The 14,069-nt window shown below is 39.8% G+C and overlaps 1 protein-coding gene across 1 annotated transcript in view; it reads right to left on the reverse strand.

Moving 5' to 3' along the window:
* Nucleotides 1-1,626: 1,626 nt before the first annotated feature.
* Nucleotides 1,627-14,069, reverse strand: part of slc25a28 (solute carrier family 25 member 28) — a 42,579-nt gene continuing 30,136 nt past the window's right edge. The window contains exons 2-4 of the mRNA XM_060925885.1: nt 7,108-7,336; nt 4,475-4,531; nt 1,627-3,271 (exon numbers count right to left, since the gene is read on the reverse strand). Of these exons, the coding sequence (XP_060781868.1) occupies nt 2,733-3,271; nt 4,475-4,531; nt 7,108-7,336 (825 nt within the window). The 3' untranslated portion in view covers nt 1,627-2,732. The remainder of the gene's footprint in view (nt 3,272-4,474; nt 4,532-7,107; nt 7,337-14,069) is intronic.

The raw sequence follows: 14,069 nt of genomic DNA on the forward strand, positions 1-14,069 counted from the left end.
ATTAAAGTGAGAAGAAAAAAAACAAACAAAAGGCCGTCTGTCAGCAACTCCATGACTGAATCAACACCGATATGAACACACCTATATGGATACTTTCACGTTCTCAGTTATGGAACTTCAAAATGTTCACGGATCAGGTAATCATGACTGACCCAGACACCAGCTCTGGAAAAGAAATCAATCATTGTTACCTCAAAAGAACCTAAACACTTTGTGGCTCAGTTTTATAAACACCTCCAGGTAATCCTCTGCAGCTTCTTCTGAGGAAGCTCATCAGCGTGCATTGTGGGCAAGCTCATGCTGGCCAGCCGTGCCATGGATGGGAGGACGGAGATAAACGAGTGCTGGGGCAGGGCGGGGCGAACCACACCGTCACACACTCAGACACACAAAGACTGCTCATTAACACTCCCTGTTTGAACAGGTGCCTGACTGATGTGTGTTGGATGGGTGGCAAAATATCTCGTGCCTGGAGAAGGATTTTGAAAAGCAACTAGCTGTTAGACATTTAATCCTGGATGACCACACTGTCTGCTCTGTGTTTGCATTGCACATGGGAAACGGGGGCTACCGCATTCAAAAAACATTATAATGACATGAGTCAGGGCACTAAAGCAAGTGTCAAAATATTCCCTTGCAACAAAAGAAAATCCATAAGGAACACAGGCCAATAGGTAACATTTTTGGTGGGCAGTCTATACACTTGTTGAATGTTCTTGAGCTGGAAATGTCCTTCAGGATTCATTTAGAGGACTTTCGGGTGACAAAAAGAAGACACAGCAGAGCTTGTGTCAGACTTTTGTGTTTAATGTAGCATTAAGGGATCTGAAGGGTAAAGCCTTGTCCTGATTTCCATGTTAAAATAGTATTCAAATCATCTAAGTGGAAATGAGCATCTGACAACCAGCACCTTCTCATTCTTTTCCAACTCAGGTTATGGCTTGTTTCTCAGACGAAGGGTAAACATGCCTCTTGAGAGCAAAGGTGAAGTAAAATCTCCAGACAAACCGTTGATGGGCCAAAAGGAGGCAGCAGTCTGTCATACCAGCTCACTGTAATGTGATTGCACACCTCATTTGTTTGCATAATTTCTTCCTCATTGTTAAAACACTTCTTGACAAAGACCAACACCTCCTGCACTCCTACATTAGGAAAAAAGACCATGATCCTGCCAGTCAAGTTCACGTTCAGTTGGTCCGAGCTTCGGGCTCCTTCCCATTCCTCACCCGTCGTCATCTTGGTTCTCTTCAAGCTTCAGCCCTTCTGGGGGGTGACTGCTCAACGGGATTGAGGTAAAGTGAAAGCTCAAGCAACACAACCTTGCCTCAAGTCAGGACACACATGGTCAAAGGCCACATCTGCACCTGTGATTTAACCCAAACATTGGGCATACCACCAACAGAGATCCCTTTCAACTCCCGTGGCTTCGAGTTGCTACGGCTGAAACGTGCATACCATGAAGATGAGAGGTGAAAGCTGTCACAATACCATCAGACACTCAGACTTCTGCTCTTTTGTGGTGATCAATTACAGTATTAAAAATAAATAAATTCACAAATATATGCAAATGTAGCTCAATAAGAGAATTCATTTTTACACACTTAATAAAGAAAAGTCAAAAGTCACTTCATGTTAAGCAGGCAGTAGCCACTGCACTGCTACTTTATTGAAAGCTAGGAACAGGGTCGAGCGTAGACAGATGCCAACAGCACTGACTTCATAACTTATCAACATTAAGGTATAGTCAAGCAAGACAGGGTGCAGTAAAATAGACTTCAGTCAAAAACCAACTATGATGTTTCACAGAGGCCATTATATCCTGATTACAACCAGTCAGATTACAGTAAATGCATATTACAGTAACCATAATTACACCTCTTAAAATGGCCTTTGATTTAATCAGTGCAAAAACAGTTGGAGAAATGAGAACAATACTCCAATTACTAAACACTGTTATTGCTTGCCATGCAGCTTACAGATAATGTCGAAATGTTATAAAGATCAGAAGGGAAAGGCGACTCTCAACTGCATTAATTCCCAGCGATGTTTTCTCAAATGCTTGGGAGACTCAAAACCCATGATGGTAATTTAGGGGTCCCAGAATTCTTTAAGAACATACATTAGATCTAAAAACAGTGATTTAACCTTCGGTAAACAAAATGTGTTATTTGGTCTAAATGCCTTCACTTTCGTTAAAATTTTGATCCGTGTTGAACGTTCAAAAATATATCCTCAAATAACTACATCTTCACCTGGAGAAGGCTACATTATAGATTTATATTCTATACTACTGAATTTCAAAGACCTTCTGCTCATGAGCAACTTTTTCCATTTTATCCAAGATGGCTTCTGATGCCATCTGGTGGGACCAAGAGTAATCACATTTGGGCTGCCTGAAATGCTAGTGTAATGAAGCTGTGGGTATAAATAGTCGCTCTGATGTCCAACCAGTCTGTCCCTGTGCAGTATGGAGCTCTGGCTGGTGTAGTGGTGGAGCTTGTACAAGAGAAAAAGAAACGGAGAAGGAGAGGAGGCCAGGGTATCTTCTGAGCAAGGACAGGCCCAGACAAGTGTGCGTGTGAGCGGCTACTTCTCTCCGTCTCCCTGTAGCTTGCACGTCTCATTGGCGGTGCAGCAGACAGGAGAGACAGTGAGAGAGTGAGTGAGAGAGAGAAAAAGTCAAGACCAGGGGAGTTGCTGACCAAGGGCAGGGTTAGACAATGAACGAGCATCTACTTCTCTCCATCCCTCTGCATCCTCAGGCGCTCGAGCTGATGCTTGGTGATGACGTACTTGAAGAACTCGTAAACAGACCAGCTGATGGCTGTAGAGGGCATCTGGTAGATGACTCGAGCCTGCACACCTTTGAAGTAGGCGGGCAGACCGCCCAGCCTGTACACTGTCCTGAAGGCATGGGCCAGGCCTGAGATGTGTGCTCGGCCGGGGCTCACCGAATGCAGTGCCAACGTCTCCTGTGTGTTTAACAGAGTCTTACACACGTCCAGCGGCGTGGTGGCGGCAGCAGCCACCGCCCCAGCTAGAGCTCCCGAAATCATATGAGAAGAGGGGTTGTACAGTCTGGGGGGGTTGAGCATCTCCTGGAGGTACTCGTAGGTGATGAAGTGCAGCGCCTGGAATGGAACGTTCATGGTGAGCTGTGTGGTGTAGCTGCGGTAAAACGCCCCAGCGCCTTCATGTCGCCAAACGCAACGCATGCACTCCAGCACACTCCGATACGGCGAGTTATACATCTGCATCCTTTGCTTCACCACTGCAAGGCAGGCAGAGCCACAGGAACCAACATGGAGAAAGAGGAAAAAAGGGGAGAGAAAGAAAGAAGTCATTAAGCAGCCAACCTTTATAGCAGACCCAGTCAAAATATAAAGGTCATGACTGAAATACAGTATTGCCATCTGAAGAGGAGTGTGTGGACTCGTACACTGCAACCTGTTCCATCCGGACACGTGTGGATCAAATAAAGTCGTCTTTTCAGCACAGTCGAGGCCGTTTACTGAGAACGGAAGAGCTAAAGCTGCATGTGTGGTTCAAGGCAGCACAGCAGGTGTGTACTACCACCTGGATGCATGTGCCTGAACTGGCGTAATGCCATCGCATAAGCACTGCTACCAAACTCCGGCCACAGATGAGAGCATTCCAGTGCAGTGCAGCTGTTACTTACAGCGAAGGCTATGGTCTCCCATAGGACATAGCTTTAGAGCTTATGAGCCTACTGACCTTTTTCCAGGTTTACTCATGTTGCTAGTTAATTACACAGCACTTTGATGCCACCTACTGGTTATACATGTAAAGTGCAAAGGAACTACTCTCAACCTTGTAGACCAGACCAGGAATCTCCAACCTTATCCGCAAAGAGCCTGCATAGCTGCAGGTTTTATATTCCAAACAAGCACTTACACCTCGACTAGTGTCTCAGGGATGTCATAGTTAGACTGTGGGGGTCACAACCCACTCCCTGTAATCAATTAACCTTGGTCTAGGGGATAAGTCTTAATAAAGGTCATAACACACTTGAGATAGCATAGACACGCATCTCTTAAATAATTTTCACTTATTTAAATAACTTGAAATACGAGAAGCAACTATTTTTTCACTAAAATTTTGTTCTTAGCCTTCAAAATTGCATTTTTCATCCTGTCTGTTTTACATGTTTAATGAATGAAAACTATTTTCTTAAATGTGTAAAAAAAAAAAATTTAAAAAAGGAAAAAAACTCACACATTTTGTTGACATTTAAAATCATGCAAAGTTTTTTTTTTTTTAATATATAAAAATGCCATACAACTGTTTCATTGATAGTTTGCGAGCAAACCTACATACTGTAATATGGTGTGGCTCTTGTCTGTCTCGTATAAGAACCTGCAGCTACATTGGACCCTTGTGCAGAAGATTAGAGAACCCTGGATGCAGACTGATCAGATGAGAATGTGGGTGTTTGAGAATTAGCATCAAATACCTTCAGCCGGGTTCATGGCAGCATCGTGAAGCAGTGTGGCCACGCATCCTGCAGCTCCTGCCAAAATAAACCCTTAACAGTGAGCATCAAGGAAACAGGTAGGAGACAGAGCGGAGAGGAATCGCAGACATTTTGCAATCTGATCCGAGTAGGCCACTAATAAAAAGCAACCATAAAGAGCCTCGAGTGATTTGCTGAGCGTCATTAGGAATGTGACCGTCACAAGAGAAAATGGGCCTTCCGTTCTCGTTTATTCCAATTTAGTGTCTTTAACAGACTTTCTTTAACTCCGTAATTAATTTACCTTAATAAATGCTAGATTATACAGCAGCATCATACAAATCATAAAACCTTCTATTTTAAGGTAATAATAATAATAATAATAATAATAATAAGCAAAACTTGTATTTAATAGAACACTTTAAAAATTGTTTTGAGAAACTTTGCAAAAAGGTGGTACTAAATAAGAGGTTTATCCACACAAAGCACAGTCGCTCCTTGTGAAACAACCAAAGGTCTTCCCCTTTGATGGTGCAGGGTAAATTAAGCTGATGAGCACTCCAGAGGCTACTCACCCACTGTGCCCCTCACCTAGGCATAAAGAGAAAGAGACAGAGAGAAAAGGCAAAGCAACACCAAGCATCAGATCTGCTGCGTTAACCAAATGTTGCTCTAAGAACTTCATAGGCCTCTCACTGTATTTTACATAATGTAAAAAAGTACTTCAGATCATAAGGGGGAGTAATTCTAGGGGGAAAAGGGGGGGAAAAAAAGGAAAAAAAAAACAAACAATACAGTAATAAGAGTGTGTGGGTTAGAGGAGGAGAGGTTGAAGGACATATAACCGAAAGTGTAAAGAGAGGCATATTTAACGAACACTTCCTGATTGAAATAGTTTTGCTTTCCCCTCCAGCATCTCGTTAGTATAATAAAAGCATCTTGTTTGTACAAAACATCTCATTGTTATGAAGAAAGTAGTACAAGACATATTACTAGGGGGAAGGGGAAAAATATAATGAGAAAAGCCTTTATTTAGCACCGCCACTACTAATGACTGATATTTGATTAGTTATTTCCTTTGAATAATAAAAATCAAGTAGTCGACATCATATGGCACCTTAAAACCTACTTGTACAATTCCCCCCCCCGATAAATGCTACACTTCGGTGCTATATAAATATACTTCATTTTGTCCTAATATTCTGACTAATGTTAAAAAAAAAGTTCCAAACAATCTGTATTTATTTATAATGTACATTTTTTTTTTTTAATAGTGCATGGTTTTCCTACAGTATCTGTAGCATTACTGTTTTTTTTACTGAAAGGGAGACAAGGACAAAAATTTAATTCCTCATCTCAATTTAAATATTTACTGATTTGTTATAGTTAAGCAAAGTTAAAAAAATCAGCCATTAATGAAAAACTGTCAGCCTCAATGTAGCAATGTTACAAAAACACTTGTATTTTCCTCATAACAGCCACGTTCTTATCGTCAGAGGTGGTTAGAGCAGCATACAGTTACTCAAGTACAATTAGAGGGGAAAAAAAAAAAAACTACAAGTAAAAAAAGCTCACCCAAATACCTATCTGAATAAGACTTAGAAGTATCTACTTAAAAACACTACTAAAGCAGCTGTTACCTGTTACACAGGAAGCAACATTTAAAAAAAAGACTGAAAGTAAATAAAGTGTAGATGCATCCGATTTAAAACTCTTGCATTAATGTGAAGATATTAAGATTGAGTGAACACTTCTACTTGCTATGGCATGCCTATAGCATGTAGCTATAGGCATGCCATAGCAGAGCAGGGTGTCCGATCCAAACGTTAGTCATTTTAGTTGTTTAATGCTGATGAACTGAAATTTATTACAAATTAAGCATTTTGTGCAAGTTTATCATTAAAACAAACAAAAGCTTTCAACTTGTTTTCTTCACCCTCCATGATGTTCCAACCTCGACATGCAGGAGTATTTATAAAATGTATGCAAATATTAAACATGCTGTAATGCAGTAAAAGTACGTCTCTTTACTACATTTACTGCATCTTTTCTTGCTTAGACCTGGCATTTTACACGTTTTCCATTATGTAGCTGAATGTCTTCCTTGTTTGTTGTAAAGCCAAATTTGGTGTGCATTACCACCACCTTCTAAAGTGTCATTTACTGAAAGTTTAATTAGGTGAAATTTAATCAATTATTCTATTAGAATCTAGTATTTGAGACAGCCACAATCATGTTAGTACAAGAAAACCTCATTATTGTGGTAAAACCATCTTGATAGGAGATCAAGGTATTTATTATTATTAAAAAAAAAAAAAAAAAATCACCAATCTGTTTTTTTTTTTTTTAAACACATATCATAGCTGACATGGTTACCAATCAATGTTCTAACAGGAGTCTGATTTCATCATTACAATATTAACCCAACTGAAATCACAACATAAAACAGCTGTGCCAAGTGTTTGTCGATCCCCACTCAAACCTGCCCCTTACTATAACGCCTCCAGAATTTATATGTAAATTTCAGTTTTGTACAACTGATGTGTAACTTCTCAACCTATACAAGCATGTGTATCTAAAATCATTCCTGAATCTGTATTTATTTGGTCTGAGGTGTGGCGAGTGAGGTGTACCGTTCGCCAAATGACTGTTGGCTCCTGGGTAGATGACATCGCCAAGAGACTTTTTTAGCTTCTCATAGCAAGCAAAGTAGAGTGCATGGGCAGGCCCCGCCCCCACTGCTGTGACATTCAGGCCTCTGATTGGCCGCCAGACGCCTTCAGTCCTTATGATGCGCCACAGAGCGTCCATTACATTACGGTAGCGGGCAGCTGGATCAGGTTGCAAGCTCTGCATGCGGGTCTGAAGGACAAGAGAGTAAACAGTAGCATTATAAATTAGGACAATTCATTTTGATGAGAACAAGGAGAACATCTGCACCAGAGGCTTCGCATGTAACAGCTGTGTGATTGTTTTGACTAATAGTCCCGAATCCCTGAAATCAGCTTAACTCTCGGACACATCAATTAGCCTGACTAGCTTTCATGGGACACAAGTAAAGAGCAAAGGGAAAGGATCACTTCCTTTAAATGAATATGTAATTTACAGGCATGAGGTGGGAGGGGGGAACCCCACAGACTTCAGGGTTAACGGCATCACAGGACGTCCCACTTACAGGAAAGAAAAAAAAAAAAGCCAGTTGTCTTGCTGATAAGTGAAAATGGGACACACACACACACACACACCCCACATTCCCACAAAGATTTACCCTCTCCATACCAAAAACAGCAGACCATATTAAGGCCCCATTTATAGTTCTGCATTCATGAACATAGGAAGGTCTGATATGCAAAAATAGTACAGATGGCACCCTTATAGTTTTTTTGATGCTCATGACAGTAGCTACACTGGTAGGATTTTGGCATGCCCATAGTGCACCTCTACTCACCATATATTTCCTATATACAGCTAGTAAATCAAGATGTAGGGCAAATACAAAATGGCTTTGTATTGGCCACACAGTAAACTACATAGAAGCCATTTTGTTGTACTCCAAACAGGAAATAATCTAGGATCAGCCGTCTGACCTGATGAACATTGTTTTAATTTTATAGAATAAAACTTCTTCCATTATCATCAGTAATAACAGTTTATTAGTCATTATTCAATATTACTAACTTTTGAAGATATACACATATTCAAACAGCCAGAACCACTGTTTATTTTTATATTATTCAAGCAAAAGGAAACAAATTACTCATGCCATTTTTGGCAGGTTAACATTAATGATGCACCTGTTTTTGAAATGTCAGCATGACTTATCAGTTTGACAAGTGATACAACCAGGGTGTTGATAAAATAGCCGCTAAGACACATCTGCCTGTAAGAAACTGCCAGGTCTTTTCTTTACCTTTTGCTCCAACATCAAATCATGGAAAGAAAACAAGTACAAGTAAACAGACATGAAACAAATCAAACAAAGCATTGGAGACGAGACACAAATGCTATAATGGAACATGGTCCAAAAGTCTGTAGACCCTGCGCACCCCTCACTTTACTCGGCGTTTTTACAAACACATGGCAGCAAGACCGAAGCTTGGCCTTGCATTGTGTAGGTTCATCTCATTAAAGTCTGCAGCCGAGTGCCCAGAGGAATTATCTAACAACTTCCTTAGAATCTCTTTTCCCTTGAGCGTTCGGTGTCCTGTACCAAACAACAACAAGAAGCTTCAGAAAGAAACACCTGCAGCCCAACAATCAGTGACGGGGTTGGGGTTAAGGAGTTAGGGTCTGTTTTGCACTTCAAAATATTTACAGTACGATAACCTAGTCTAATATCACACTTTCACAGGATTAAATCAACCACATAGTGATTCCACGCTTATGGGTACTGAAATGGGGACATGAACTTATTTTTAAAAATTCACCTAAAACCATTTCTTTTTTTACCATCAGGTCACAAAACATGTCATCTTTAATGAATGATATGTTAAAAGATAACTTTAATTTTCTGAGATGTAATAAAAACATATTTATATGCCAAAGTCAAGCCTATGAGTTCCAAAATGATGTCTGTTACATTACTTCTGTTACGATTGTCCATCTCGCGTCTGTTACAAATTAATTACAATCTAGCTATATACCATGTTAATCTTATTGAAAGAATGTGTATGTTTATTCTACTACACATGTTTATTAATTATATTTGCTAAAACATCACCTTCCTACGTTTCAAAAAGTAATTCTACATTGTTAAAATTGAGAATATAAATGTCCACAACACTTCTGTTACGTTCTGACTTTGGCATATAAATATGTTTTTATTACATCTCAGAAAATTAAAGTTATCTTTTAACATATCATTCATTAAAGATTACATGTTTTGTGACCTGATGGTAAAAAAAGAAATGGTTTTAGGTGAATTTTTAAAAATAAGCTCATGTCCCCATTTCAGTACCCATAAGTGTGGAATCACTCATTTTTTATATATATATATAAAAAATAAAAATCCCACACACAAGCCAGTGGCAAAAATTAAAGGAACTATACATATCTGTGTGTAAACAAAAAATTATACTGCTCTCTCTGTGGGACAATGCAGTAGCGAATAAGTCATGTTGTGGGAGGACATCTCATTCACATGGGATGACTGATCCCATGTATAAATCACAGATCACAACGTACACGTTTATCACAAAAAAGGTCATGTATAGTAACAGTGATTTTATTACACACTTTAATATATAAAACTTCAAAACTTAACCAACAACATCCCTGCAAAGTGTTGCTTCTCTTACAAGTACTTTTACAAGGTCATCTGTATGATCATTCTACATTGTTAACTCGGATTAGACTAAAATTCCAGAGATACTCTGGTAATAATTGCATTGCCCCCTCATGTAAACCTTTTCCAATGCAAATAGGACTTGAACAAAAACAAATGAATTTTAACCAATATTGTGAAAATGTTCACTGGGAGGAAACTGTTTGAGTGTACACTGGGACAGCAACAATATCATCTTAGGTTTCATGAGAATGGTAATAAGTTTGTTGTTTTTAAGCAGTATATGTATGTATCTGGGTGAAGGCTTATGTGTCTATGGCAGTCATGAGGTAATCCGTTTCAATGCTGAAACTGCTTTAAGCTCAATAAATCAGCACATTATGCGTTTGTGAATATCAAGGTCACATCGTGCCATGTTAAATCAAGGCACGTCTTCAGTGTTGTTAAGTCTGAGCTTGCACAAGAGCTAGCTCAAAGTTCAGTTCACACAGATTAAAATTAACTAGTTCGTGTTCATAGTCCCAAAAATGAACAAGTTAATTTCTTCTAAAATTTAACAAACTGCTCTGAATCCAAAATTGACATTTTCGATCAGCAATTGAAATCCCAAATTTCACCTACCATTAAAGCTTTTGGAGTCTCCTTTACTAATGTAAGCAAATCAGTAGTATCACAACCAACACAAGACAAGGAATGCACCCCCCCCAAAGGGTCATGTAATAATTTTCCAAAGTGTGACCTTGAGACACATGTAGCACATCATACTTCATATATCAACATGAAAGTTAATTTTTTGCACATTATCCCTACTTCTGTAACAATGCTCACATTCATTAGTTGCAAACTGATTCGCTCAGTTCAGCGTTCACCAAAAATAAGTTTGCCTTCAATGAACAGCACTCATTTAGCACATTTATGCACAACACTGGCAGAATTGGGGCAACACTTGGTCCTGTAGAGCTGTGTTCTTGTGTCAGCCTCACGCTCATGCAAAAAAAAAAAAAAAGTCTACCTGTGGAATGCAGAACCTGTAAAGACACAACCTCACCCTATATGGCCTAAGGTTTGGGCATGATCTAACAGATTGCATTGTATTCTCTGTCTGCGGAAAGAGCTGCATGTGAGGTGGGTGTGTGTGTGTGTGTGCGGGGGGGGCGGTGGTAAAACAGGAAGAGGCTTGATTTATAAGAATCTTCATGAGACGGATGAGAAATCCAAGTTACCTACTTGTACATGCCTACGGTTGGTACATCGCAAGCACTAGGAGTCATTACAAAAACACCTCTTCCTACTTCCTCAATAGTCCATTGGCTTTGGCTCATTTCATAAGTCACTGCTAACAGCATGTGCGAGGAACATCAGTATAATGGTGTTTGCCTGGAAAACCTCTGATTAGACTGCAGACAAAGCCTGTTGCCTGCGTTTGCTTAAACCACTCCATGACTGTGGGGTCCCAAGCAATACTGAGTAAGGCTTCCTAAATATGCTCAACAACGTCTTCCATGACTCAGACGCTGACAGATATACACACACGTGGGACTCATCCCAAATTTTAAAATAGCAAGAAAGAAATATCCTGGCGATGGTCCAAAGTGTCAACTGACAGAGCACTGTAAATAACCATAAATATAAAAACTGAAATTCCAACAAAAGGACAGACCCTTTAGAGTAGACATAACAGCAAGACACACAGACATGGTTAGATTTATTTGCAAGAATATGCTTTTAATAGACCATAATGTACACAAAAGATCTTAATCAGAACAACGTAATGTCTTATTCCAGATCCAGTCCTTGGGAAAATAAATAAATAAATAAATATCCCAGTCTTACTTGCCCAATGGGCACCCAAAACATACCTGCCCGAAAAACAATTCCACTTGCCCAGAGCTTTATTTTGGAGAGGACAAAATGCAGTTGATTATTATTATTACTACTACTACTACTACTACTATTATTTTTTTATAGGTGAAGCAACATAATTATGATCAATCCACAAAACCATCACACCAATAATATGCAGACACATTCAGAAAGAAAAAAATTCTAGTAGCAGAGGAATTAATAATTTAGGGTATATTAAGCTGTGGAGAGTTTTAAATGAGTATAATAATGCTGGAGCTTTGTTTATCAGAGGAACACAGTCCTGTGCAAAATGTCACCGTGGAACCAGAGTGTAGAAATGAACCTACAGTTCAATAGTGTTCTACACAAACACACTGAACTTTACAACAGCTGCACACATGTGAAATGGATACAAATCCACTAAGGCAGGAAAAACTATTTTGGATAAAATTGTTACTGTCCGTTACACACTGATCAACCTGTGTGACTCCGTTGCGCCTTTGAATCAAGAATAAAATGAAGAGGGAACCGAACATTAACCATTTATTGAAATTATTGCAAGAATGATTATAGTTACTATATGACTACAGCTACAAGTGGAATGTGCTGATTGTTAGCATTTGTAATTATTGTACCATCCATTCTTAGATCAAATTAAAATAAAATCTAACAACATTGTTTGAAAGTCTAGAGCAAGATAGTTATTTGTAAAATAACACTTCAGATATTGTTTTAACAAGAATAAGAATCACTGTATAAGTGATAGAGTGCAAATAGCTGTGTAACTACACGTCCTCGGGGTTGATGAGACATGGAGGGGTGGGGATACCATCTAGCCCACAGTTCAGGTCAGAGCCCTGTGAGGATAAAGGCTTTCGCAGCATTCTGTTCCCAAAAGCTGATGTCAGGGAAAAAGTCTTTACACAAAGAAGGTTTTCTTGCTTTTGTAGTGTTTTTTTTCTTTTCTATAAACTGTTCTTCCATGTCAGGACTCTTCAAGAAAAAGAAGGTATATTCCAACATGTAGCCAATGCTAAAACCAGGCCATAAATCTGCACCGTCATGCCAGTCATTTCGAGGAATTTTGTACGGATCATAACTGCTAATAAGCTCTAATAGACCAGGGGTCGGCAACCTTTAACACTCAAAGAGCCATTTGGACCGGGTTTCCACGGAAAAGAAAACACAGAGCCGCAAATACTTTTTGACATCTAAAATGAAGACAACACTGTATATATTGTTATAATTTTTTTTTTTTACCTTTACGCTTTGTATAAACAAGTATGGGCAGCATGGTGGTGTAGTGGTTAGCGCTGTCGCCTCATAGCAAGAAGGTCCGGGTTCGAGCCCCGTGGCCGGCGAGGGCCTTTCTGTGCGGAGTTTGCATGTTCTCCCCGTGCCCGCGTGGGTTTCCTCCGGGTGCTCCGGTTTCCCCCACAGTCCAAAGACATGCAGGTTAGGTTAACTGGTGGCTCTAAATTGACCATAGGTGTGAATGTGAGTGTGAATGGTTGTCTGTGTCTATGTGTCAGCCCTGTGATGACCTGGCGACTTGTCCAGGGTGTACCCCGCCTTTCACCCGTAGTCAGCTGGGATAGGCTTCAGCTTGCCTGCGACCCTGTAGAAGGATAAAGCGGCTAGAGATAATGAGATAATGATAAACAAGTATAGTGTGTTGCTTATGAAATCTATGAAGTGCTACAGAGAAAATGGAATTTTATTCATGTAATGAAGACACTTTGGACTCTTAAAAAAAACTAATTAAAAAAACCCACCAAGTTAAGGGTCTCTTTCAAATGAATTAAAAAGTTGAACTTAAATTATACATGGAGCAAACAAAAAATGCCACGAGCCGTCATCCTCCTATCGCCTTTGGGCTTTTGGGGCGTGTATCGGAGCCTTGACCTGAATTTAAAAAATAAATTGGGGGAAAAAAAAAAAAAAAACCTTTCACTGAACAATGAAAATTAAATATTTGCAAAATATCTGTATACACTCACCGGCCACTTTATTAGGTACACCATGCTAGTAATGGGTTGGACCCCCTTTTGCCTTCAGAACTGCCTCAATTCTTCGTGGCATAGATTCAACAAGGTGCTGGAAGCATTCCTCAGAGAGTTTGGTCCATATTGACATGATGGCATCACACAGTTGGCGCAGATTTGTTGGCTGCACATCCATGATGCGAATCTCCCGTTCCACCACATCCCAAAGATGCTCTATTGGATTGAGATCTGGTGACTGTGGAGGCCATTTGAGTACAGTGAACTCATTGTCATGTTCAAGAAACCAGTCTGAGATGATTCCAGCTTTATGACATGGCGCATTATCCTGCTGAAAGTAGCCATCAGAAGTTGGGTACATTGTGGTCATAAAGGGATGGACATGGTCAGCAACAATACTCAGGTAGGCTGTGGCGTTGCAACGATGCTCAATAGGTACCAAGGGGCCCAAATTGTGCCAAGA

The sequence above is a fragment of the Neoarius graeffei genome, chromosome 7, assembly GCF_027579695.1.
Source record: "Neoarius graeffei isolate fNeoGra1 chromosome 7, fNeoGra1.pri, whole genome shotgun sequence".
NCBI classification, from domain to species: Eukaryota; Metazoa; Chordata; class Actinopteri; order Siluriformes; family Ariidae; genus Neoarius; species Neoarius graeffei.